General features: G+C 36.8%; 1 protein-coding gene across 3 annotated transcripts in view; it reads right to left on the minus strand.

Moving 5' to 3' along the window:
• Positions 1–2925: 2925 nt before the first annotated feature.
• LOC126198714 (lysoplasmalogenase-like protein TMEM86A) overlaps positions 2926–27892 on the minus strand; it is a 457167-nt gene continuing 432200 nt past the window's right edge. For 2 of the 3 annotated variants that reach the window (XM_049935233.1, XM_049935231.1), the window contains exons 5-7: positions 27010–27120; positions 21532–21696; positions 2926–4650 (exon numbers count right to left, since the gene is read on the minus strand). In XM_049935233.1, coding sequence (XP_049791190.1) covers positions 21538–21696; positions 27010–27120 — 270 coding nt within the window. In that variant the 3' untranslated portion in view covers positions 2926–4650; positions 21532–21537. The remainder of the gene's footprint in view (positions 4651–21531; positions 21697–27009; positions 27121–27892) is intronic. The other variant, XM_049935232.1, reaches the window with a different exon arrangement.

Genomic DNA, 27892 nt, shown 5'->3' on the forward strand with positions numbered 1-27892 from the left:
GCATACAATTACACACAGATTCTTACTGAGTAAGCTGTTATCCATGTAAGTCTTCAAGTATGAGATGACAGTAGCTACAGAAACAACAGATCAATAATTTGTGTCACAGTCCACTTTCTGACACTGAAAAACAAAAATAATGAAACCACAGTAACTTTCTTTGGGATCTAATATGATAGAAAGTAAAATGAATGTATACATTTGGGCCAATATCTATTATTTCAGCTTTAAGAGGAACTCAACATTTTTACAACTTTCTTTCTTATACTTTGTATCAATTTGCCAACAAGCATTCTGCTCCCAACAGTTAACAATTGCAACAATGTTTATATACTGCTGTCAGCTTTATTAAACCCAATTATGCACCTGAGGAGAAATTAAACTAGAAAAAAATCAACACAATTGTATGACAAGCACAGCTCATATCCACTACATGGATATGGTAACAATGTATACACGTGAAGAACCTAACAATGGTATATTTATACACTTGAGAGTGTTTAGATGGTTTTCCAAATATCATAGCCTGGAAAAAATTAAACTGACAAAGTAAAAATATTTTTTCATACATTCTGCAGTTGTGTATAAATGGATACAAATTAACAAAAAGAAAGAGTGTCTTGTTTTCTCTACTGCCTGTCATAGTAATGGCTCAAAGAATGCTATCCATTAGACTGCCTAGTTCTCAAGTTCAGGAAGAGTTTGCAGTAAAGGAACAAACAAGAAATTCAGTATCAGAAAAGCTGGATAGCTGGAATTATGTCTTCACAAAATTTAACTTACAATCTGTAGAAACAAAATGATGGATAGGTTCATCACCAAAGATAAAAGTTTCCAATATATTTCTGGAAATGTTCTATCATCTGTTCAATGTAAAATATGATGATATTATATGTTAAAAAGAAGAAGAAAAGGCAATAAATTTCTTCATTCCAGTGGAAAAAATACCAATCTTCAGCAGAACTGCATAATATTAGAAAATTGAAAATTAACTGCTCTGACCACACACCTTATGACCACGTTTACTCACACCTTATAATGGCTTGCTTACTTTCAGATATAAAGAGCAACCCAAAGGAGAACGCGTGAAGTTCATCAGAGAGCAGGAAGAATGAAATTAAGAATGAGAATGACAGAATAAAATAATGAGCACAAGAGTCTTCAATTCAATCTGTCTATATATCTGCCAAGTAAATTTGACAACTAGGGATATTTCATGTCTTCTTGATTTGATTAAGACAAGAACTGGACCACGTAAAATAATAATTGTTAATGACTTATTGGAAGAATTGGTGTTCGTTCATCTTTCTTTCTGATATTTTTTCCCCTTCCTTTCACTCTGTTATCTCATTTCCAATGTCAAAGTTTCTTGGCATTTACTATATTCAATTTTTCTTGAAACCTGCACAAGTGTCCTTTCAAAGTTAATATGTAATGTGAAGCTTTCTGGTACTGGTATTATCTGCATTTTTAGTCAGTTCCTTTCATTTGAATTACTTATTGGAGGTATTTAAAGTTCCGAAATGGGTATCTTTTTTCAAAATTTTTTGTGATGAACACACAGGAGATGCTGATAGAAGTGTATGCTTTTTGAAACTCACTGAAAATAATTCCATGTCCATAGTCTTGTTCTGGCATCATTTTATGTGATTTATTAGTTGTGGTAGAAAATTTGCTTGAAAAAATAGCTTCCTTTGTGGAAACCTGCCTGATATTCACCTATTTTATCATCAACTTCGTTTTATAATCTGCCTAAGTACATTTATGTAGAGCATCTAATATATCATTAAACTTTTTTAATATAGTGAGTTTAAAATTTTAACCAAGGAACACTACAGTTGGTATGAAATATATCTCAATGTGCTCATTCTTGTCTACATTTTTCTAATATTTCCACAGATGAATTCCATGAGAGTTTCTTTGGTACATCCATAGCTATTGTCTTGCTTGCTTGGGCTGAAACTCAGTGTCTAAACATGTTTCCAACAATATTACATTAAATATTACAAAATGACAATGATACTATTTATAGCGCACGAATATTACAGAGTTATCAGTGAACACTACATTTACGAAATCACAATGTTCTTACAACAAAATTATTTTGTGTTTATTTATTCATTCCCCCTGCCTCTTCTTTCCACCAATGGTGACTGCGCTTCACAAATTTAACTATTTATTTTCTCTGCATGGTAAGACATTGGGAATATCAATGTATGCAAAGTATTAAAGCCAACTCTAAAGTTACATACCATAGGTAACTTTAAACATAGTACACATGCAAGTAAAAAAAATAATTGTGTGTTACATATTACAGATTATATGTATATGCCTACTATTTCATTTCTGCATGTGATGATTGCACACGGGCATTTAAAAATTTGTTACATAGTATTCAGATGAATAAAATATCAAAATTCTAATTTTACACAGTCTAATGTTGTATCACATACATTTGATATGCTTTTTATTTCATGTAAATGAGACTTTTTTTTAAATTGTACAGTCTAGGTGGGTTCAAGCACTTCAAGAAGCTCTGTAATGTGTTTGATACTGAGTTGTTCAGTTCCTATCAAAAGTAAATAATGTAAAAGTCTGAAGTAACTGTGCTGTATAACAACAATTATTGAGTACAGTTGTAACACACACATGAAAATGACTTTACTTGTATATTTTAGTCTAAAAATTGATTTGTTATTTGTCTCTGCCAGAAGATGTCTTACATATTGACTTAATCTCACCCACATTACATTTTTGCACTTCACCTTATAGAATGCAAAAGTTAACAAATTCACTTCATCATATGGAATGTAGAAGTCAACAAACTTGAAAATTTTTGGAAGAAAATGAAATACAAATCATTATGAAACATGTAAAAAAAGCAGAACTTTCAATGTAGCTGCATTCTTTGGTATATTTGCCAATATAAAACAAAAATTAAAAACACAAAAACTTCTTTTTGCTTACAAAAAATGTCTGTCAAGTAATTTAAAGCAGATGATCTCAAAACTGGGATAATAAACTATGCATCGCATTGTAAAATTAGTTTTATGATATTCAAGAAATTGTCACTTCTAACTCTATGATTATTTTCTTCAAATTAAATCGATTATTTTTTAATACAGTGACTTGCACATCTGTTCGCATTCATTAACTTTTCCTACTGCTTGTCATACTACAAGTGTGAGTAACCATTTTTTACTATTTACAATCACACCAATGAGATAAAATAAAAACAGAAAAAATGCACAAAAGATTTTAAAACTGTGTGAATTTTCACTGGAAGGATTCATTACCGTACTGGTTATCTCTAGCACAGCCTGATAAAAGAAGACAGTTTTCTAATACACCTGTATTGAGACACAAAAGAATTAAAGGCATTAGCTCCCAGTGGCATGAAATTACATCAGTGGGGCAAGTTGAACATTTGTGCCACATGGAGATTCAAATTCGGGTCTCATGCTTACTAAGCAGATGTGATGACCACTATGTCATCCGGACACAGTGGCTACCGTAACTGCATGGAATATCCTATCATGCCTCCCATCAAACCCAAATTCTCAACTTATACCACACACTATTGATCCTTGAGAATTTGGGTCTCTCAGAATGCATGCTATAGTAGTACATGCAGCTGTGATAACCACTGTGTCCAGATGGCGTAGTGGTCAGCGCATCTTCTTAGAAATCGGGAGAAATAGGTTTGAATCCCAGTGTGGCACAAATTTACAGTTTGACTCATTGATATAAATCATATCTAATTTCTTTGTCTCTTGATTCATAGTGGCTGCAGGATCAAACTGGTGCCTCCTCTTTTGGACATGACCGAAAGGACAGACACCACATATATAAACCTGTATTGCATTATGGAGTACAAAACCAATTTAGAAATTAGTTCATACTCTTTGATCTGTTGGATTGTGCCAGTTTTCCATGAGAGCATGATACAATGCACAAAAATGTGCTTCCAAATTCAAAAAACTTAAGTACAGTTGTGGACGCAGTATGAAAAACAAAGAGAAAGTGCAGTAACAAAGCTAGTTTGGGTATTATTACTTGCAAGCACAGTACTTCATAATAAAATATCATGTTCTAAAGACATGGACACCTGTAACATGACTTATTTGTAATTTCCACATTTTTTTCAGTTCAGTTCCATTAATTATCTAGTACCTCTCATTTTTTAAATGAGACAAATTTAAATTGTACCACAGTCTTCATTTTTTACTTTTTGCACAACAATTATTCATTGTGCAATATGTTGTTTATTTAAGGCAACTGCACCTTTGATGCCACCTTTTTATGAATTTTCTCATGAATTTTCCTAATACTACTCTACCATACCGTAAAAACATGAATTACATTTTACAGGATTCAAATGCCTTATACAATTATAAAATTACTTAAAAATGTGTGTATAATGAACAACACCATTTACTAAAGAAAGACATTAAACACTCTCTAAGAGTAAATAAATAAACTGGTTACAATGAAATTTCTTCAGTTTTTCCTTTCAAAATGTGTAAACACCACATTTAAAAAGGAATCTTCTGACAGATCTCTTCAAGTAATTAACCATGGATATTGTAATCTGCTGTTGAAGCTCAGCATCTGCAGAGTTTCACATTGCTCCACCAGTTAGTCCACTACCTGCACAGTAAAGAAGATGGTATATTCCATTTAAAATATCATTAGTTTAAACACAATACAGCTACGCAAAATATTTAAGACCCAACGTGAAACATAACTCCATAAAAAGACTTTTCTATTTACAAGTTTGGAAGAAATTCATGATTTAAATACTCAAATGCTACAAAATATGTATACAAAGTAATAAACAAGGTCTGCTCTGTCCAAGATTTTATGATTTTTTTCATTATAAATGCTGACTAATGTAGAGAAACCATCATCTAGCTACATGAGTGAAAATTTATATGCATATAGAGCATTTGCAAATGTATTATATTCTGAAGTTTATGTCACTGTCTGACATTTGCAGTACAGCTGCTATTTTGTTAGTATGTCATTTTCTGTGAAGTCTGCTCGAGAGAGACTAGTGTTGGAACCTTCCAAAACATTAATCAGGTCGTGCTTCATGTATATTTATTTTTCAGACTACGCTTTTCAATATGCAGATTCTGAAAGTGCATTTATTTTTGCTGGAAACCTTGTTAATTAAAAGTAATCGAGAATAGAAATTATTACTACGACAGGTAATGCTAATTTGGACTGAGCTAAGAGCAGTTTTAGAAATACTGAAACTATTCATTATAAATACCATCATGCTGACCTTTGAGTAACATGTTTAAATTCAGCTGAAACTCATTAACTTAATAGATAAACAATATTGAAGTCTGTACAACCTCAAAATTTCTACTGCTGATTTAGCCACTGTACTTATTAAATTCCAGTTTTTTTGCATTGTACTTTTGTTGCTCTAATTTTTTTGGAATGGATGAAATCTTTCACTAATTAAGCCATTTATTAAGTATTTGGACAATTTTTCAGAATTTCCAATATGACGACTGCATTTATAAATGACTTATTCCCGCCATGGATATATGAAATGCTCCCGTAATTCAATGATTTTTTCCTAACCCACCAAATATTTTGTAAACCATTATTCCCCCCATGGGTGTATGAAATGCTCCCATAATTCAATAAATTTTTTTCCTAACCCACCACATATTTTGTAAACCAAGTTACTGTAGTAATGCACAGCTTTATCTAAATTACAAAAATCTGACCTAACAGATTTTCAAACCATTATGTGATTTCCAAAATACTAAAATTATCATACATAAGTCTTTATAAGGACAACCTCATGCCACAGTCTTTTGTTTGAGCTCAGAAAACCTCAGTGGCAACACGAAATAACAAGTTTTTAGTTATGTCTGCACCTAGGCAACACTATAATAAAAGCCGTGCAGCAAGTCCACCTAAGACCCCAGTAGCAAGTTCAAATCTGTCGCCAGTATTCTTATGTGTGTTGTAAGTGTGAGACTTCCTTAAGATACTGAACTGTATTGATGACTGCTATTAACTTTTGTGAAATTTTCCTTCGAGCAAACATGTGAGCAATTTAGACTCCAATTATGTTCTTTGTCGACATGAACACTTATTTATTTGTGTCACTAATTAAAATACATAGTATATGCACTGTCTACATAAACTGGAGCCACCTTTGTGAAGTGTATGTTGTGCCAGAATTCAACTGCAGCTGTGTACTCTGAATATTCTGTCACCACATAGTGACAAGTACTAAGGTGAAGATGGTTGCCGATGTAAATAAATTTTATGTGAGAGCTGTAACTGGTCATCATAATGGCTTTAGTGACAACAAATGTGGGAAAAGTTACAATAATTAAAAGTTGTGTAGTGTGCATTGTTGCTATATTTTCCTTAACACCAGTTTTACAGAAATTCAGCAAACTTTCTTCAATGAGACACCAAGTAATGAAGAAAGGTTTACATGTGGGTAACCTGGGCACAAAGCCAACATTTGTCACAGTAGTACAAGTTTATATGACAACTAGCTCTGCAAATGATGAAGAGATTGACACAATATATGATATATAAAAGATTAATTCAGATAGTTACGGGAGAGGGAAATTAACTGGGATTAGTGACTGGAATTCAGTAATAGAAAGATGAAGAGAAGGAAAAGTAGTAGGAGAATATGGACTGTGGAAAAGGAATAAAATGGAAGCAACCTGTAGAATTTTGTACAGGGCTAATTTAACCATTGCCAACACTTGTTTAAAATAATGAAATAGGATGTATACATGGAAGATGTGCAGATACTGGAAGGTTTCATATTGATTATATAATGGTGGGACACAAATTTCAGAATCATATTTTAAACTGTTTAACATTTCCAGGAAAAGATGTGGACTTTGACCATTGATTGTGAACTGAAGATTAAAACTAAAAAATATAGGAAAAGGTAGGAATTTAGGAGATGGGACCTGTGTTGAGAGTTTCAGAGGCAGCATTAGGCAACACTCGACTAGAACAGGGGAAAGAAACACAGTACAAGGCAAATGGGTAGCTTTGGAAGATGAAACAGTGAAGGCAGCAGAAATCAAACAGGTAAGAAGAGAAGGCCTGATAGAAATCCTTGGATAACACAGAGGATATTGTATTTAACTGATGAAAGGAGAAAATATAAAAATGCAACAAATGAGGAAGGCAAAAGGGAATACAAATGCCTAAAAAATGAGAATGATAGGAAGTGCAAAATGGCTAAGCATCAATGGCTAGAGGACAAATGTAACAAAATACAAGCATATACAGGATGAGTCCCTAACTATCACCACCTGGAATAAGTCCTAAAGTATGATGGTAGCTGAAAAGTTTGTGGGACAAATATTGCATGGGACAATGGGGACCATAATATGATGCCTTTTGTTGCTAGGTGGGGTCATGCCAGAGATATGAAGGTCAACTCTTGGGATGCTGTAGTTTGGTACTTATCTTCTGATAGCAGCTATTGAGACGAATCCAATGATGTGTAACAGTAAGATATTTGAAAGTCAACGAAGGTTAAAAAGGTGGCATGAACATCCATTTACAGAAGGAGATCAAAGTGATGAGCATTGGTATCAATGCGCTGTTGCAATCTTCTTATTATGGATTGAGTGGTATTACTTATCACTTCGGCACTTATCGAAGCACATGCTCTGACAATTCTTTCTCGTATATTGTGAAAATAGTAAATATTCACCGAATACGGCATACCCAGCTAGCATGCCATTGACATGTAAACACCATTTGATGATTTCACAATACAACACTAATAGAAATGGTAAGACTAATATCATCAAATCATGCAAATGTTAATGATGATTTCCCTCTAAGAACAAGTCGATATGCTTCACATTTAGAGAGAATTCCAATTAAATTCAGTGAGAGCTAGAGACTTATACACTGAAAGATGTCTTCAATGTGCTCACCCTACACATCATACATTTAAATAAGTGTATGATAAATTGAGAACAACTGGATCTTTAATGCATCAGAAACATATCCGGCATAGGAAAGTTACTAATGAAGAAACAGAAACTTGTATTCTTGCCACTGTGGTTCGAGATCCTTGTGTTAGTTCATGTCAGTTAGCAAGGGAATCTGGCATGAGCCAGAGTAGTGTTGTTCAAGTTCTGCATCACCATAAACATCATTCTTACCATATCAGTCTCCACCAAGAATTAACTGGTACAAATTGTATACATCACATTGAATTCTGCTGATGGGCTGAACTTCAGATTCACAGGGATGACACATTTATTAATTTGATTTTATTTACTGATGAGGCTACATTCACGAACCATGGAAATGTTCATTTGCATAACATGCATTATTGGGCAACTGAAAATCCATGTTGGCTGCGGCAAGTTGCACACCAAAACCCATTGTCGGTGAACGTATGGTGTGGGGTTCTGGAGGACAGAATTATAGGCCCCTATTTCATCACAGGAAATCTCAATGGTAGGAAGTACACCACATTCCTGCAAGAAACATTAGGTCTGTTATTGGAAGAAACCTTTAGGAACAAGGAACAGAATGGGTGTCCAGCACAATTTTCACTGATGGCTAGAAATCAGTTGCAGAGACAATTACCAAATCGTTGGACTGGATGCAGAGGAGATGTGTCGTGGCCGGCTTGTTCGCCAGACTTGATGCCTCTGGATTTTTTCTTGTGGGGATCCATAAAAGACAGTGTTCATAAAGACGTTCCAACAACAACTGAAGATATGTGAGAGAGAATTGTCAGAGCATGTGCTTCGATAAGCGCCGATGTGATAAGGAATACCACTCAATTCAAGATAAGAAGACTGCAGCACTGCACTGATACCAATGGTCATCACTTTGATCACCTTCTGTAAATGGACATTCATGCCACCTTTGTGACCTTCGTTGGCCTTCAAAGAGCTTACTGTTACATGTCACTGGATTCGTCTCGATAGCCACTATCAGAAAATGAGTACCGGACTATAACAACCCATTTAAAGGACAAAACAAAGAGGCTACCTGTCTGGAGTGTGCACAGTATGGAAATGAAATATAGACAATATACACTTTAGGCAGGGAGAGAATAGAAAGCTTTAAAATGTGGTGCTGCAGAAGAAAGCTTTACGATGAGACAGGTCGATCACGCAACTAAAGAGGAGGTATCGAACAGAATTTGGGAGAAAAGAAATTTGTGGCATGTCCAACCTAAAAAAAGGTACATCAAGGGATCACTAATTTAGCAATTTAGTATTGGAGGGAGGCATGAGGAGGGGGGGGGGGGCTTAAAACTGTAGAGGGAGACCATGAGATGAACACAGCAAGCAGGTTCAAAAGGACTAGGTTGTAACAGTTATTCAGAAATAATGAGAACTGCGCAGGATAGAGTAGCATGAAGGGCTGCCAGTATGTATTCACACTGAAGATCACAAAACAAACAACATTTTGGCACCTAAATTGTAAGTATATTTTTTAATAACTATGAAGTATATAATTTTATATAATTTATATGACTATTAATGATGTGTTTTTAACCTCTTTATGATAAAATCCATAGTCTCCTGAGAGTTATTCATAATAAGTATTATTATGCATATAACAATAATGTTCTGAATATAACAGAGGGAAACATTCCACATGGGAAAAATATATCTAAAAGCAAAGATGATGTGACTTACCAAACGAAAGCGCTGGCATGTCGATAGACACACAAACAAACACAAACATACACACAAAATTCAAGCTTTTGCAACCAACGGTTGCTTTGTCAGGAAAGAGGGAAGGAGAGGGAAAGACGAAAGGATGTGGGTTTTAAGGGAGAGGGTAAGGAGACATTCCAATCCCAGGAGCGGAAAGACTTACCTTAGGGGGGAAAAAAGGACAGGTATACACTCGCACGCACGCACGCACACACACACATCCATCTGCACATACACAGACATGTGACAAATGTCTGCTTGTGTCTGTGTATGTGCGGATGGATATATATGTGTGTGTGTGTGTGTGTGTGTGTGTGTGTGTGTGTGTGTGTGAGTGCACGCGCGCGCAAGCGAATGTATACCTGTCCTTTTTTCCCCCCTATGGTAAGTCTTTCCGCTCCCATGATTGGAATGACTCCTTACCCTCTCCCTTAAAACCCACATCCTTTCGTCTTTCCCTCTCCTTCCCTCTTTCCTGATGAAGCAACCATTGGTTGCGAAAGCTTGAATTTTGTGTGTATGTTTGTGTTTGTTTGTGTTTGTTTGTGTGTCTATCGACATGCCAGCGCTTTCGTTTGGTAAGTCACATCATCTTTGTTTTTAGATATAACAATAATGTTCAGTTGAAAGTGAAAATTAAAAAATTTATGTAGACAAAATACTCTAAATAACTTTGAAAACCATGTTGCTTAGGAATAAAAATAACCACCATTAACCTTACCCAAATTGGGAAAAAAGAAACACATTTAAAAAACACTTCCTTGATGTTGACTCCATCTACACCGCTTTATTTTTTTACAAAACTTTATATTTGACTATTTTTATGGATCTATTGCATTATTTTCATGCCTTCTATTATTTTATGTAGACTGGCAAATTAAAATTGAACAAAATGTGGTTTGAGAGCTAGAATTTTTAGGTTGTCTTAGCAAAGTGTTGCCAAGGGTTAGCTTTGAATTAGATGAATGTGGAAAACCTTGAAATACCAACCTCAAATTAACCTGTAGAATTAACTTTTAACAGCCTATGAACGAACCAAGAAAGTCCTTGTCTACCTTGTTTGGTGCTTTACTGTGCAGCCATACCATGTGTGTTGTAACCAACAGAATAAACATAATATGAGAAGGCTCTAATTCCTGAAGATGTCTTTTTTTTTACCTTATAATTTCACATTTTCTCTTCTCGTCACAATTAATGTTTTTTGGTCCACAGATGTACGTACCAGCAGTATAGCAAACCTTGTTCTTCAGTATACTAAACTAGCTCTGCTAAAACAGGAAGCCATCACAGATCATCTTTTGTCCATATACAAATGGTAAACAAATGTTGTAATTAAGGCTTCTGGTTGGGGGAGAGGATGTCCTTGTATAAGTTAGGGGTGAATGTTAGGTGAGAATACTTCAGTCAGATTTATGTTGTGCTGCAAATTGTTGCCAGAAAACATCCACCACTGTGTTGGACTGCCTGTTTTCTGTAGCTCAGTAAGTGCTGTATAAGGAAGCAACAGTGAAAAAAATGGAGACACTGTTTTGGCTCTGTCTTGTACAGGTTTGCATCCACAGTAACTCCAGGACAGCTCCGAATCCACCACTTCGCCAAGAAAATGGTGTAATTTCTCATGAGCAAAATGATAACTAAACAAACCTTTGTTTAAATCAGAAATGCTAAATATATGCCTTAATAGAATTACAGATTATTTGAACTCACAACCATACTTCATTGATTGTCAGAAAATACTTATCACTACACTGAACAACCATTGAAAATGGTTACAATTAATGTTTGACAGGTTTATTTTTGCCACTGTGTAGTATTTATTTGCCTACAAACTTCATGACATAGCTCATTTGACAGTTTGTAACTGCCATCTTTAACTGATTATCTTCCATCAGTACATATGATTTCTGTGAACGGTGTCCTATTTTCCATGTAAGATTTTATATCATCATAATATTATCCTCAGTTCATACCAACATATATTATTCATTAGCTTGCAATGATTTTCACAAGCAAATGCCCCAGACATGTCAATGAGAATCTCATACATCTTCTGTTGCCTGTCAAAGCAGCTCAGATCATCATCAACAAAATCTGTTATCCTGTCATGGCGAATACACGGGCAAAGGAAATATACATTTCTGTCTATTAAAATTGCCAACACCAGGACAACTATCAGGTTCAATTCCATATGGAATCAGATGTTCAGATGTTCCCAGTGACTGTATTCATTTCATGTAGTAAAGGTTACAGCAGTCAGTTGCTAATAACGTTTACTGCAAATCCAAATTTCAATCACTGTGTGGCAGTCTTCAGTGCAGTAAATGTAATTTTAAACATTAAAACCACTTACATACACCCACAGTCCCAGATGGACTATTCATACAAAGGCTGAGTTCACACTCAGTTCAACTACTGACATGAATAGTCCATTTGGGACTATGTGTATATAGAAATAGTTTTAATGTTAAAACTTGCATTTACTGCACTGAAGACTACCACACAGTGATCGAAATCTGGATGTGCAATAAACATTATTTGTGGCTGCTGTATTCTTCACTATTTGTATGAGGAAACCAGGAAATAATGAAATATTACTTACAACGTATATACAGTATAATACTGAATGACACAGAAATGGGGATTTTTGAAACACCCACTAAAAATAGAAAACATACAAGGAAAACAATTATTGACAGGAAATAAACCATTACAGCTTACCTTTTAAGAGACAGTAATCTGTATTATCAATGTTTGAAAATTACATCCTGTAGATGTCGTCATCCTGTACATATGCATTCTTCCAATCTGCTCTCGAAATTCTTCACGAAGTGCTGCAACATCTCAGCTGGGATACCATGAATTTTGTCTTGAATTCTTTGTTTCAGTTCAACCAGCGTTCTTGACCAAATCATGTAGACCAGACTCTTAAGGTAGCCCCACATGAAAAAACACCTAATGGACAAATCCAGTGATCTTAGAGGCCAGGGAATATCACTGAATCCTGAGATGACACGATAACCAAACAATTCTCAAACAGTTGCCACTGATTGCCATACAGTGTGTAATGTCACACCATCCTGTTGGAATCAAGTTTTGTGAAGCTGTGAAGTACTGTTCAATGCAGGTGCAACGAAAGATTGTAACATCTCAATATACTGATCTGAAGCCACAGTCACTATGATCTGCTCTTCATTTTTAACAAAGTAAGGTCTGATGACCCCCTGTGATAAAGCTGCACACCTACTTATACCTTGCTGACATGTAAAGGGTATCCATGAACTTCCTCAAGATTGCTGTCTGCCAGTATTGGTAGTTCTGCTTATGCATATAACCTGTGAGGTGAAAATGGGCCTCATTTGACACTATAAGTCTGTCCATAAATCCAGTGTCCTCACTTATGTTTGTCTTAGTTTGCTGACAGGATTAAAATCACAATGTGGTAGTTGTTCACCTTCAGTTGCTGGACAATCAGCAACTTGTGCCAATGAAATTTTAAATCAAAATGGAGAATTTGGTGAACACTCTCTCAGGATACATTGCCTGCAGATGCCTCTTTACGAACTGAAAGCCGTTGGCTCTGTAAGACAATTGTGTACAACTTCGATATTCTGCCTAGTACAAGTTACCCTGTCATTTTCCTTTTTAGAGCAGATCCAGTCTCTTCCAAATTTTAATCAAGTTTTTATTACGAGTTTCAAGAGCACCCAACAACGACACCATAAGTTTAAAAAACGTCAGAGCTTCCTCCGCATGCTTTCCAAACTATCACTGTTTCCATAAAATATATTTACGGCAAAAGCATGCTTTTGATTATTCCATGGGTCCACTATTACTAAATGGTAAGACTGTTTATGTCTGAAGGGCTGGTGCTGCCAACTGTTTATGGCTACCAGTACACATTACAAAAGCTCCAGCTTTTTTCTGTCATCCTGTACAAAGAATACAAGATTAAATTTTTATATTGTTTGGTTGTATACAGGATGTAAAATATAGTACACAGAGCTTCCACCTCTGGTAGCAACAATGTCTCTAACCCAGCTGAGTATCAAGTTGAAGTGAGCTTGGATGACAGGTACAAACATGTCTTTCCAGATGGCTTCAACTCTATGCCCAAGTTCACTAGTCATGGCAGCTAGACAGTGGTGGCATGGCAGTCCTTCAGCAATCCAAAACCTGATGTTTCCAACAGAAGAAAAATCTACATAATGTGGCAGCCAGAGCAACAGTCAAACTCCCTTTTGTGTTGAGATAGATCAGAGGAGTATGGCCGGCCGGGGTGGCCGATGGGTTCTAGGCGCTACAGTCTGGAACCACGTGACTGCTACGGGTCGCAGGTTCGAATCCTACCTTGGGCATGGATGTGTGTGATGTCCTTAGGTTGGTTAGGTTTAAGTAGTTCTAAGTTCTAGCGGACTGATGACCTCAGAAGTTAAGTCCCATAGTTCTCAGAGTCATTTGAGCCATTTTTGAGAGGAGTGTGGAAAATATTTTGGGCTGGCATTATCTTGCTGAAATATAAGTTACAGGGACGTCAAAGCTATGCAAGCCAAATGTGATTATGTTGTACACCCAAAAGCAACCACCCAAATGCAACCCATACCACTGAGCCAGTTTCTGGGTTTGTGTGACAATGACAAATCCAATTTGGCAACATTCATTCTCCTTGGAGTCTCCACACATTGATACACTCATCATGATATTGTACATACAACCAGGACCCATCTGAAAAACAGGATGTGTTGCCATTCATGTGCCAAGTGTCATTACTGTGTGCACCAATGTTGGCACATCAAGAGAAGCTGCAACAACTGTTGTCCATTTGACAGTCCATGGTGTTACTTGCGTCGATGTCATCTCATTGCCCATGTGGATACTTTACTTCAAACAAGCCCATTTCCTGACTCAATATATATGAAGTTGCTGTACAATCCAGCATAGTCAAGCAAACATTGTGACTACCCCTCAGGTGTTAGTCTAATGAGGCTGCTGAGCTCCTGCAAGACACTGAAACCTGCAGTCTCAACAGGCCATGATGCTGTCACTGCCAATTGTGGCACATGCTGATAGATGTTTCTCCTACTTACATGAGAAAACACAAACCTTCCACCAATGAAGATGTGACTTCTGAATGAGAAATCTGCTGTGTGATCCACCCTTATACTCTGGTGTTCAGAAATTCCTCTTACAAACATATAGAACTTGAAGAGGAGAATGAATACATAACATTTTCAATATGAACCCGTGTCCAGAAACATATTGTTTCTGTTCTACAATGATTTCAGTTCAGATGTGTAACATGTCAACACCTGCTGAAGGAAACAGAAAAGTCTCAGAATTGCTTGTCCTGGTATGCAATAGGGTACACATGATCAAGCGCATTACGTCGGATAGTCACTTGATGACAACGTCTGCCTTGCCGCCAGATCTATTCAATGCCTGTGCATCTCCGATACAACAAACAACATTCAGTACATTTTTTCAGAATGTACAAACATGCCCCTTGTGTACAGAGAAGCTCAAGGCAACAGAAGAGCTGCTAGTCATTTGTATCATCAACGTTTTCTGCAAAGTAGCCTGCCTTTGCACAAACTTTCTGTCAAAGTTCTGCAACAGCACCAAGAAACAGGAGGCTGGACTGTGGTGCTCCACGGCAATGCTGCACCACCTGAATTTGAAGAATATGTACCGAATCACATTGAGGAGAACCCCTCAACAAATACTTGAACAATTGTGTGTGCAATGGGTGTTAGTTACAGGATTGTCTAGGAGATTCTGCATGAGTGACAATTACATCTGTACCACTTACGAAGGGTACACACTATGGGGTCACCCTATTTTTCACAATACATTGCCTACTGCATGTGGTTCCTGCACTGCTGCATCGAAATGCCGCTGTTTCCGTGTAGAGTTCTGTTCAGAGATGAGTATAAGTTCATTAGGGGTTGTATTCCCAATTCGTAAAACAGCTATGTGTGGGCAGACGAAAACCCTTAGCCACCGATGTTCAGGGGTTTCAGTACCATTCTGGATGGTCGTGTGATCAGACCACACCTCCTTCCACTCAAGCTAACTGGTCATGCATACTTCATCTTCCTACAAAATGTACTGAACCCATTCTTGGAAGTTGTGCCACTGAATGGCCATCAGAATATGTGGTTAGAGCATGATGGTGCAACACCTACAGTTCAGAGACTTCTCAAAAGATAATATGGGGGAAGATGGACAGGTCAAGGTGATCCAACTGAGTGGCCATTGTGATCGCTGGATGTATCTCCTGTGGACTACTACTTGTGGCATCATATCGGAAGTTTAATTTACGGAACTTCTGTGGAGACAGAGGTAGATCTGCTGGGACGAGTTCTGGCCGCTACACTAGAAACTGAAGAAACAACAGGTGGGATGGAGAATGTGTACCAGAACATGCTTCACAGGTACCATGTCTGTAAAAACAGTGGTGGTCACCACATCGAGCCACTGTTGTAAAGCATCAGTACTGCTCTGTACCTACAGTATGCTGAGTTCTTTCTTTTGTTTTGGAATAACATAAACATGTAATGCTTAAGTGCTAATACAAACAAATTTGCTTAGTAATAAATAGATGTTTTGTTATCTTTCATTTCAAATGGTTACCTAATAATTGTACTGCATCTCACCTAATTCAGTTCCTCAAGCAGAAGTAGATGATGTAACATCTGAATTGAAACTGTCATAGAAATGAAATGGTACATTTCTAGATATGGGTTCCTATTCAAATATTTTATGTACCATATCCCCTCTGCCAGTCCTAGAAGTCTGTAACAGGAATTTCCAACCTAAACCCCCCTGTATAATAAGTTGATGCCTTTATTCCTACTTTGTGTGATTGCAATGAAATGCCAATCATTTGCATGTTAATGGCAGCCACACAAATATGAAAAATCTTGAAAGGCAACAAGTATCAACACACAATTTGCTGTAATTATGACTATCACACCTATTTATGAAGTAGAGGGTGATTGCTCATCATTCATATACAAAAGGTCTATCATAAATTGTCTTCTCTCTAGGTCGCTCATTCATTGACCTGTAACCATGCTAGAAAAAGGTTTCTGCCTTTCCTGTGGTACCCAAAATTTTAAACTGTTGACAGCAATGAGTTCTTAAGTTGGACTGTCCCAGAAATGAAGTGTGCATAGGGAGCAGTCAGGCTGGGTGGATTACCTACAATATTGAGCATTTTTTTAAAATTTTTATTCCATTCTATTCTGTGATTCTGTTATTAATCGTATGATGAAACAATGGCTGGGCTTGGGCTGCTGCTGTACTAGATATTGTTAGATAAATGCCTACCTGTGCTCAGTTAATGTGGGTAGCATTCCCACACCAGGTACTGTGTACAGATGATGTTATATTAAAGGTGTTGCTGACCAAAGGTCGTGCTGAGGTGCACTGCTACAAGCCAATAGGAGGCTGAGAAATGGTTACATGGGGGATGCAGAGAGGGAACAGCAAGTTGACTCCCATACCCCAGGGTCCCTTTCTTGCCTACTAGCTCTCCTTCTGACCAGATGTGTTTCCTACCTCCACTCTTAGGGCATCATGCCCTCAGTCTGGCTGTGGCAGCTTCCTGATGCTCCAGAACACATTACTTATATCCCTTGAGGAAATAAATTCCAATGATGACATCTAATCGTTCGTGCATGATCTTAACTTTAATAACTGCCCTGACAAACCCGGATACAAACATCCTTCTTCCATCCTAAGTCAGCTGTGCCTGCACAGAAGCAATTACTGATAGTTCAGTGGAATACATCATACAATGTTATTACAAAATTAATTGTTGTTCCACTTTTGGCTATGATATGGCCATCGGTCTCTGGACAATAACTGACACAAAGAAAATTGGGAGACTAAATAAATGGTAGCTGTCAGTTGCCTGAGAGCTGCCATTTCACGATTTATACTTTAGTATGCAGTTATACAAATATTGTTTTTAGTGACAATCAAATTGCTTTCTTAGAAAAGGGTTTGTCACATAATGTATATAACACTACAAGCATCAGTGTGCAAATTTGTTAATGGCCCATTCGCAGCCCTTGATAATGCCAAGTTGACCACAGAAGCTTTAAATGCAGTGGTAACAAGGTTGACAGGATAATTGAAGAGGAATATATGAATTTGCAGTTTCACCAGGGGGGGGATAGATGGTGTAGGAATAACATAAATAATTAGCTAGTGGAGAATCATGCATTGATAGTTTGGGTGAACAAAGTAAAAGAGCAATGGTGTTGAATAAATGTCAGTACATGAATAAGGTTCAGCAGTTTTTTGCTGATAATCAGGTGGAGAAATGTTGAAAGGATCCCACTGCAGAGTACTCTGATCATGTAAAAATGGCACAACAAGCCTTTTCTCAAAGTGTTGCATAAAAAGAATATGGTTCGTAAAAACCAAATGGTTCCCAGGTTGCAAGCAATAGTTAAGGTCCACAGAGGGGGCACTCTAATCAGGCCCATTGTCAACAAATGTGGGGGTGGGGGGTATGACAGAGAGAAATTGCATGCCAAGTACTTGAATCAATATCACCCAGTAAACATCAATATAAGCACCAGGGAGCAGCTGATTAACAAACTGTGTAAAACAATTCTCCAGGGTCCATTGGTAGACATTAAAAATATGTAAAGCAATAGCTCAGTAGGTCAGATTCTGAGTATAATTACCTATAATTTAAGAATCCTGAGTGGCCAACTAGATCATGAATAATGATGTCCACAAATTGATTGATATGATATGCTTGGTGATGATAAACACCTTTAAAAAAAAAAGGTTTGACTATGGAGTCCACTTTGGCATACTGCTTAGTTAATATCCTTATGACAAAAGTAAGGTCATGATGTTATGATCCAACTACCATTACAGGCCAGTAAGACAGGGGTTTGGTGTAGGTACATTGATGACATGCTGTTGTATAAATGATCAAAAAAAAATGATTGTGAATTTAGCATGGTACTGTGTAGTCTGCAAGAGAAAGTGCCATTTACAGTGTAGGACAATCAGGGAGGGGAGATGTCTTATTTAGACCTGACGATTGCACTCAAGAAGATCGAAGTGGAGTTTGATACATTTAGAAAGGATCAGCATTGACAGCCAATAACAGGTTATTCAATACATCACTGAGGTAAATGTTTATGGTAAGGCTTTTGTAAAAAATATTAGTTGGGATGTTTTAAAGAAAAAATATGGGCATAGAGCAATTCATGCGACAAATGGTGATACATATAATGCTAGTGAGGATGAATAACCAATTGACAGGTTATTCAATACATCACTAAGGTAAATGTTTATGGTAAGGCTTTTGTAAAAAATTTTAGTTGGGCTGTTTTAAAGAAAAAATATGGGCATAGAGCAATTCATGGGACAAATGGTGATACATATAATGCTAGTAAGAATGAATAACCAATTGACAGAGAGTGTAAGTAATCGTAGCACACCATATTTTGGTAAAATTTCCTAGAAGCTAGGGAAATATTTAAGAGCAAGAAAACTTAAAACTGGCCTTTTGTATCCCTTGCAAAGTCAGTGAGAAGTAGAGACACAAAGAGAGCACATCCTGCAAAAACTGCAGTGCCACAAGGATATATAGTATCAGATGTGACGATTGCCTGAAGTGATACTTGGGGCTGACTGGAAGGGGATTTGATATTATGTTTAGGGAGCATTTAAAGCAGGCTCATTCACTGTGAGCACCCACCTATGGGATTGTGGCCATTCCGCCACCAGCACATCTAGCAACTTAAAGATATTGCAGAAGGAGAACAAAGAGCAAGCACTTAACACCCTGGAAGAAATCAAGATAATGTGCTACATAGTGCACCTCCCCAGTATACAATCAATGGACACACAGACTTGAGACGACATTGTCTTAAAATGCTCAATAGATCCATAAACCCCTGTAATTTTTACACAAAACTACTACTTTTTTCCCTTGCTACCTGTTCTGGGCATAGTTTGTGATTACTGTCAACCCCCATACTAGCACTTGGCTTGTACCTTTTAATTGTGTTATTCTTTGGTTTTTTTCTGTCCCTATAAGAACTTCAATACTTTTTACAAAAACATCAACAGTAGTTTGTACAGGTCCACAGGGCCTTGACACACACTGTTTTACCAGGTGCACCTATATCCCACCACAGCAATTTGCTGCATGGTTCCTATGTACTGACTTATTACAACTTTTTTTTTTATGCTGTGTCACAAGTCATAATGTGTGTGGCTGTAACTACGTAACAGTGGACTGTCACTGTTTACTAATATAAAGAATTTGTTTTTTGTAAAAACGTTACCTAAGCTTCCCTGTTGGGACATGAGCAGATGGGGTGTGGCTATGCATTCTTCTTGTACTATACCATCATGGTGCAGCGTGTGCAGAGCCAGAGGGCACATACCATGCTTGCTGTCTGTTCCTGCAGGTTCAATATTGATATGTCATTGCTGGAACTCATGTGATGTGATGTGAACTTCCCTTGTGTTTTGACAAGTTTCTTCAACAGATATAGATTTTTTTCTTTTATTGAGGGTACATTTCATGATTTTTATATTTGGTGTTTTATGTTGTATGTTCCAGCTAAATTTTTAGCAAATTTTGATGGCATCATTCAGCCCATTTACAAGTTGACAGTGCTCTCCTTTGGCAAATTATTTTTTGGACAGTGAATATTGTATCTTCTACCCATCCTCACATTTTGTTCATCTTTTCCATTATTTGGGATTGGGATAACATTACAGTTTTTTAAAAAGATATTCCCTTTTTATTGAGGTACCTATGTTAAGGGGGGAAGTGGCTTTAAGCTAAGTAACAAGGTGGTGGTCCAAATAAAAGATCTTACATACAGCTGATTTTTATTCCACAAGATGTAATTTCACATCCATGGTTGTCCTGGACATGAAGTTGGTACTGCCACACAATCAGTTGGTTCACAAATACTTAACAACAACAATGCATGGGACAAAAGCAAAGAACAAACCGTAAAGTGTATTGTAATCCGTTGCAAATAATATTTATTGCAAATTCAGGTTTTGATCACTGTGTGGCGATCTTCCATGCTCAAGGACATATGAAAAACCAGGAACAATTAGGTAATATGCATGCCTTGCTATATGTACAGTTATATAAGTTTCATATGTGAGGCAATGATAAAATACAAAATAAAAACATTACAACCCTTACATATATACGCGCAGTCCCAACTGGACTACTCATGTCCACAGTTGAGTTCACATTGAGGCCCTGTGGCCCTGTTTGCAATTAGTACACAACTTGTACATCATACTCGTCTATAGCGTCATCTACGTGTGTGATGTTTTGACAACATTTGTTAATTTCACTTTACAATTTGCAGAAATCATCATTTCATTTCTTATTTTTAAAGTAATACTTAGGCACATAAAACAAATAAGGTGGTTATAACTAAATACAGTGACTTATGTTTTACATTTACACGTAAGTTGTGGTAAGTGTCTGAAATAACCAACTTACAACTTGAAATAATACAGTCACTGGGCACTTCATTTCACATGGATCCAAACCTGATAAAGACAAACTATACATGCCACATTATAGCCTAATAAAAATGATGATGTACCTTAAAATGCTGTGCAAAAAAAAAAAAAGAGGAATGCTGAAGGTGAATATACAGCAAGCGACATAAACAAGGCACCAGACTTTGAATTCCATAGCAATACTCTCCTCTAGCATATTCCCACATGAAAACTATCATTTACTTCAGTTTTTCTGGCAGAAATCTTATATCTGAATGGAAGTTATTCACTAAAAGTAGTGTCTTACCTACTATCAGTGAGATGATGAGCTCTGTGGAATTGCTATCCTGATTTTTGTATTTGCTGGTTCACTTGAAGTAATAGTCTTAGTTTTATCATAACTGTCCTTTGAATCTACAACGCTGAGAGCTATTCCCAGCTGAGCTGCATAATACGTAATCATTATCAAGGCCTGTTCAGGTGAGAAAGATCAAAAATTACATCATCATTATGATCAATGGATAAAAACTCTAGATACACAGAAAAATAGTGGAAAAATTCACAATCAGCAACTTGCATTATTTCAAAACCTAGAGTACAGCAGTCATAAATTCCATCAAACACCCCCCCCCCCCCCCCACCCCTATAACTTGGCTCAATATTGCTCCTTATATTAAGTATTTAATATTGTTTGTTCTCAAAGCAATAATTTAAAAAAGTTTGATGATTGTAATTTCAGGGACAATATTTCACAAAAATATCATTGTATGAATATCAATAGACAGAAAAATCTGTCTTACAACTGACAGAGGAAAACACTGTGGTATAGGTGACATGTTCAAAACACATATAAAATTTCAGATCTTCAGAGAGTGTTCCCTTACTTATTATAATTACTTACCCCCTCAGATTTCCTTTAGTATGTTAAAAAGGCAAGTCTCAATTTTCAAAATACAGTAAACTGATTGTAATTGTTCCATTTTGAAGTCCTTCAGCTGACTGAAGTGACATATTGATGGGTTTATCCACTAAGAGGTGTATACAAAGGCAGAAAATATAGAGAATTAAAAATTTAAGAAGCTCATCAAAGTGGATTTCAAAATTAAGCACAAAGAAACACACTTCATTTGTCACCAACAAAATTCAGCAGTCAAAGTAATCTCTATATAAATAGAAAAATGTTGCCCTAGCCTCACTACCAGTTCCCCCTCCCTCCATCCCACACCTATCCAACATCCACTAACCTCACAAATGTCAGTGGGATTTAGGGGAAAGGAATAAATGCACAATATACCCAGAACATATCACCACTTGAGAGCATTGTTGAACCACTTCTTGCTGCTGCTCTACAGGTGCATGGTACTAGCATATTCACAGGGTCAGATGCAAATGTTGTGTTATGTCTATCTGTATCTAGCCTTGTGGGAATACGACAGCTGCTTTTAATCTAATGAATTTGCCAGTCCATTTGCTGAACAATGGTGGTACGCTGGTGCCCTGATTCTGTACATTCTTAGGAATGTTTCTAGTGCCTTAAATTGGTGATACTGAAACTGCCAGTCTATCTGTGTTTACATACAATGATATACCAAACTGCACAGCACTACCCCAACACATTGTTTTGGGTACATTCTGAGATGTGGCATCTTTGGCTGACAGAGCTTCTAGTGAATGTAAAAAGCAGTAAAGTGCTGTCGTGCAGTATGTTCAGCTCTGCTTGATGGAACTTTTTCAGACTTTTTAGATCATGCCAAACAAATACTTTTGATTACACACACTATTGCCTTATTTCTTGAATGTGATCCAGCCTGTTGCTGGTAATCAGCTGTAATAACTGGGTGCTCATTCGGTGCTGAGACATTGTAATACAACTTTGTGTTTGTGTTTGTGTGGAGGGAGGAGTGGAGGAGGAGGAAGAGGGGGGGGGGGGGGGTGGATGTGGCATTGACTTGCCAAAATTGCAAGCTAAACGAAGAAATAAACCATAATTTTAATTCACTGTCCTCCTCTTGTGCCCTGGCAAGATCTTCAAAATCTAACTGCAATTGTCTTGATACAGACAAGGCATCTACTAGTATATTCCACACATCAGCAACATGCCTTGTATCATTAGTGAACAGGGTGATGTAGTCTAAATGAGGGGGTCAGAAGCAAAGTGATGTAAGTGCAATTCAGATACTTTTGAGATAAATGGCTTTGAAGTTCACCTGGTTATAATAAAATCAGTTTCGCTGGCACAACATTGTAACTTTACAGATATATACTATAGGATTTAGGTGTTCTGCAGACAAAAGATGACAAGTTCATACCACCATTCTGGATGAGCAAAGAGCCTAAAATAACTTATATTATTTTGATATGGAAAAGGTTTAGCAGAAAAGTAATAAAGGTGCACATGAACATATTAATAATTTTATCATGCAGTAACTATGACACTTTTGACCATTTTAAATAACATAGGGTAACATTTTAGTCGTAGACACTGTCCAGAATGTCGCTAGCAACATCTTTTAAATCCTCCATGCCTGTTGTTACTTCAGCCGGCCGAAGTGGCCGTGCGGTTAAAGGCGCTGCAGTCTGGAACCGCAAGACCGCTACGGTCGCAGGTTCGAATCCTGCCTCGGGCATGGATGTTTGTGATGTCCTTAGGTTAGTTAGGTTTAACTAGTTCTAGGGGACTAATGACCTCAGCAGTTGAGTCCCATAGTGCTCAGAGCCATTTGAACCATTTTTTTTGTTGTTACTTCCCTAGGCCTATCAACACATTCTTATTCATGATGATGACGTTCTGCCTCTCCATGTGATCCTGCCCCTCCTCATCATTATCGACATCCTGAGCTGCTTTTACTTTAAGACTGTTCCTCATACTTCAGATTATCAAAGAAAGCATGGTGGAAAGGGGGGAATGAAGCATTTCAGCTCTTGCAGGTTATTCCACTTTACACGTGTCATGGGTAATTGAGCACTGTACAGTGTATTCAGTGTGACTGTGGGGGTCTCCCACAAAGTGGTTTGGAGAAGTCAGCTGTATAAAATTCAACATCCTCATTGAAAGAAATCTTAAAATGCATGATTAATGGACATTCCTTTTTTACATGAATCCATCTAATTGACCCCCAGGCAAATGCATTTCCTTTGGTATCTCCTGGAATGGATGACTTGGTCAAGAGTTTCATGTTAGCGATAGCTACAAAATCTCCCTGTTTGTTTGCTGGACCTTTTAATGACATCTACCAATCCTGAGGCATGTACACACGAGTTTGATTCCTCTTGTGTTTCTCAATAAGACCAAACTATTGATCACACTCGTTGAACATGTGCCCAGGTTCTAAGAATTTGTGATGGACTGTTTCAATATGTGTGTGAAAAACGATATGCATCCAGTATTTGACAACTGTTTTTTAATATTTTAAAAAGCTGTACAAAGAGAACAGTTGCTCTGAATGATGTCAAATTTGAACAACATATTATTGATACAGGGGGAAATGTAACCAAAAAAGACCAATAAATGGAGCTGTAAGCAACAGAAGAGGCACACCAACCGAAGTGCAGCACACAGCTGTTCCTCAGTCTGCATCCAAGATGCTCAACATGATCCATCAAAAACCATGTGCTGCTGGTAAAGTTGTTTTATAAGAATAATTGCTGTGTGTCAGGAACCCTGCAGAAGTTCCAGACACTCAACAGTATGAAGAAAGGTTTTGGTCCAATGTCCACTAATGGTCTGGAGAAAATGATTACAAAATTCAAAATGACAGATTCTTTTGAAGTCCACTGTGACAGAGGGACAAAATTAGTTCATCTAACACTTCTTGAAGATGTAGCAACGGTATTGCAAGAGGGATCAAGCGGTAGTGTGCAAATAAGCAGTGCATGGGGAACTACCAAAACACTGGCGATGCCTGCAAACATGGTGCGTAAAATCCTACAAAACATCCTGCATTGCTATCCATACAAAAATCGCCCATGTTCAGACTTCCATGCTGAGCTGCCTACAAGAAAAACATTCATGCTGGAATTTCTTGTACAGATAGAAGTGGTCAACGAATCCCCTGGAACTTTCCATGGACAAAGCCATTTCCACCTCCAAGGACATTTCAATACATGGAACTGCAAAATATCAGCAATGGAAACTCCACACACACATCAAACAGTACCACGTCATTCTGCAAATATGATTGCGTGGTGCAGGTTGCTAGCATATTTATCACAAGTCTTTTTTTTTTTTTTTTTTTTTTTTTTTTGAGGTGGTGAGTCCTGCATACGGTGTAACCAGTACCCTCACTGGTAAATGCACCAATGTCGTTCCAATCCTTCAGCAGTGTGGATGTGTACGTAAAATCATTTTGATGCAAGACGGCACTCCCCTGCATATTGCCCAGCCAGTGAAGTGGCTGCTGCAGAGGCATTTAAGAAATTCTAAAATTATCCGGTGTCATTCCCCTACACTCTGGCCATCCAGATCACCTGATCTTAATCCGTGAGAGTTCTAGCTGTGGGGTTATCTGAAAGATGTTATATTCAGTGCTCCAGTTATGAATGTAGCTGAATGGAAGGCACATATTGCACGACACATTCTGAACGTGACCTCTGAGATGCTCCTATTTGTTGTCTAATATGCTGTTCCTCGATTTCAACTTGTGGCAGGAAACTTTGGACAGCATACTGAATGTGTCTTGCATCAGTCTCATCACAATTAGAAACTGATATTTTGCTTTTTATGCAGGTTTTGGCCTCTAAAAACAATTTTTTCCCATCCAATGTGGTATGTCCTTGGCGTGATGGATGGTCTTATCTAACTAACAGTGCTTGAACTGTTCACAGCTGAACTTGTGCAGTCATCTACACAAAAACATTGTGGATGGTGTAATGTGCAACTCAAATCATAGCCATCACAATGTGATTAATTTGTCATTTGTAGCAGACCCCATTTACATCAAGATGCTTACAGCACCACTTATTGGTAAACTTTTCATTAAATTTTTTTGTTCCGTGGCATTTCCTCCTGCATCAATGGTATGCTGTCCAAATTTGATGTCTCTTTCTACAGTGTTTGAAACTGTAACTTTACATAAGGACACCCTGTACATAGCCATCAAATTCAAATATGAGATAAAGCATCCTCTATATCCATGTGGAACAAAAAAGCATAAGGTAGTACATCAAAAGCACCATGCAACTGAGCACATAGGAGGGAGACTGCATTATATGGAATATCTTTAAAACCCTAAAACTGTAATCAGTACAAGCCCATTATTTTGGATAATTTGCTGTTTCACAGGACTTGTGTTCAATGGAAAATTTAATGGCATAACCATGAATGAATAAATGTGCCAGGAATGAAAATCGTTCACTGACTACAAAAAGCTAAGAAAAAAATCCATTTATCATTACAGTAATTATTTGGCACAGTCTTGTACTTTCAATATTAAAAATTGCTAGCATGGAAATTTACGTAGTCACTTCAACATTTCTCCTCTGAGTGCCATAATGTCAATTATCTCAATGAAAAGAAATACTCTCTGAAGAGCTGAAGCTACATTTCAATAAGTGGTTATTGATGATTAAAGTAATTTTACTCTCATGAAATATACTTCAACAAAATAAGAGTAGTAAATTCCATAATCTTATTTGATTCATAAACTAAAAATAATCAACTCTGAGATAATACATGCTTCAGTCATTTATTATTCTGTCTTCTTAATCCTGCAAAATATATTATTTCCAGTAAGCTGACATAAAAAGACAAACTGCCAAAATTTTACAAGGATAAGTTTTTATTTACCTGAGAATGTGGAATTGGATGGTGAAAGTGATGGAATCCAATCAGTGCATCAGAAATAGCAAATACAATGCCCCCAGCACATGAGCATAATTTTGTCCAAGTCCAAAGCTCCTGTAAAATAATTAAAAAACTATTAATAATCAACAATATTGTATAATATATTGTTACATTCCATCCTGGATTTTCCATTGTTTGATTAATAATCTGAAAATGCATTAAGTCTTTGACAATGCTAAATTAACACAAGGTAATAAAAATTAAAAATTAAAACACTTTTAACATGGTCAACTACTTGAGACATAGTAAGATGGGGTGGAGTTTCATCTGCTCCAATTTTAGACATGAATTACCTTTTCTTTTTATTTCATTATGTAAACATCTATAGTTATGTGAAGGGACTTATTTCTTTGTCAAGCCAATGTTCACAAAGCTTTATTGTTCACTGACTAATTTCATTATTTATGACAACAAAGGAATAATTAGTTTATCCAGAAAAAAATATATATTTAACAGATTATTCAGAATTTTTGATCCCTTCAACACATGGAGTTTACATTTTCAATGAACAAAACGTAAGTAGTTCATAAAATTACATACCTCCATCATGCTCCTCATACCAGCAAACATATTACTTCTCTTCAAAAACATTCCTATCTTTCAAAACATTCCAATCCTAAATTGTAACAATTTACAAAACTCTGTACCACAGTTTTGAATCCCTTACTTTTTTCCTCCTCCTTTTGAAAATGCCCACTTTCTACTAGAAAAACTTGTTAGTTTGCCATTTATCCTATTTAGAAAATATCATATTTTAGCCATTTTTGACAGGATTTGTGAATCCCCATGAGAGTATAAATAATATTTTCAACTTAGTTCCAATAAT

The sequence above is a fragment of the Schistocerca nitens genome, chromosome 8 (assembly GCF_023898315.1).
Source record: "Schistocerca nitens isolate TAMUIC-IGC-003100 chromosome 8, iqSchNite1.1, whole genome shotgun sequence".
Classification (NCBI taxonomy): Eukaryota; Metazoa; Arthropoda; class Insecta; order Orthoptera; family Acrididae; genus Schistocerca; species Schistocerca nitens.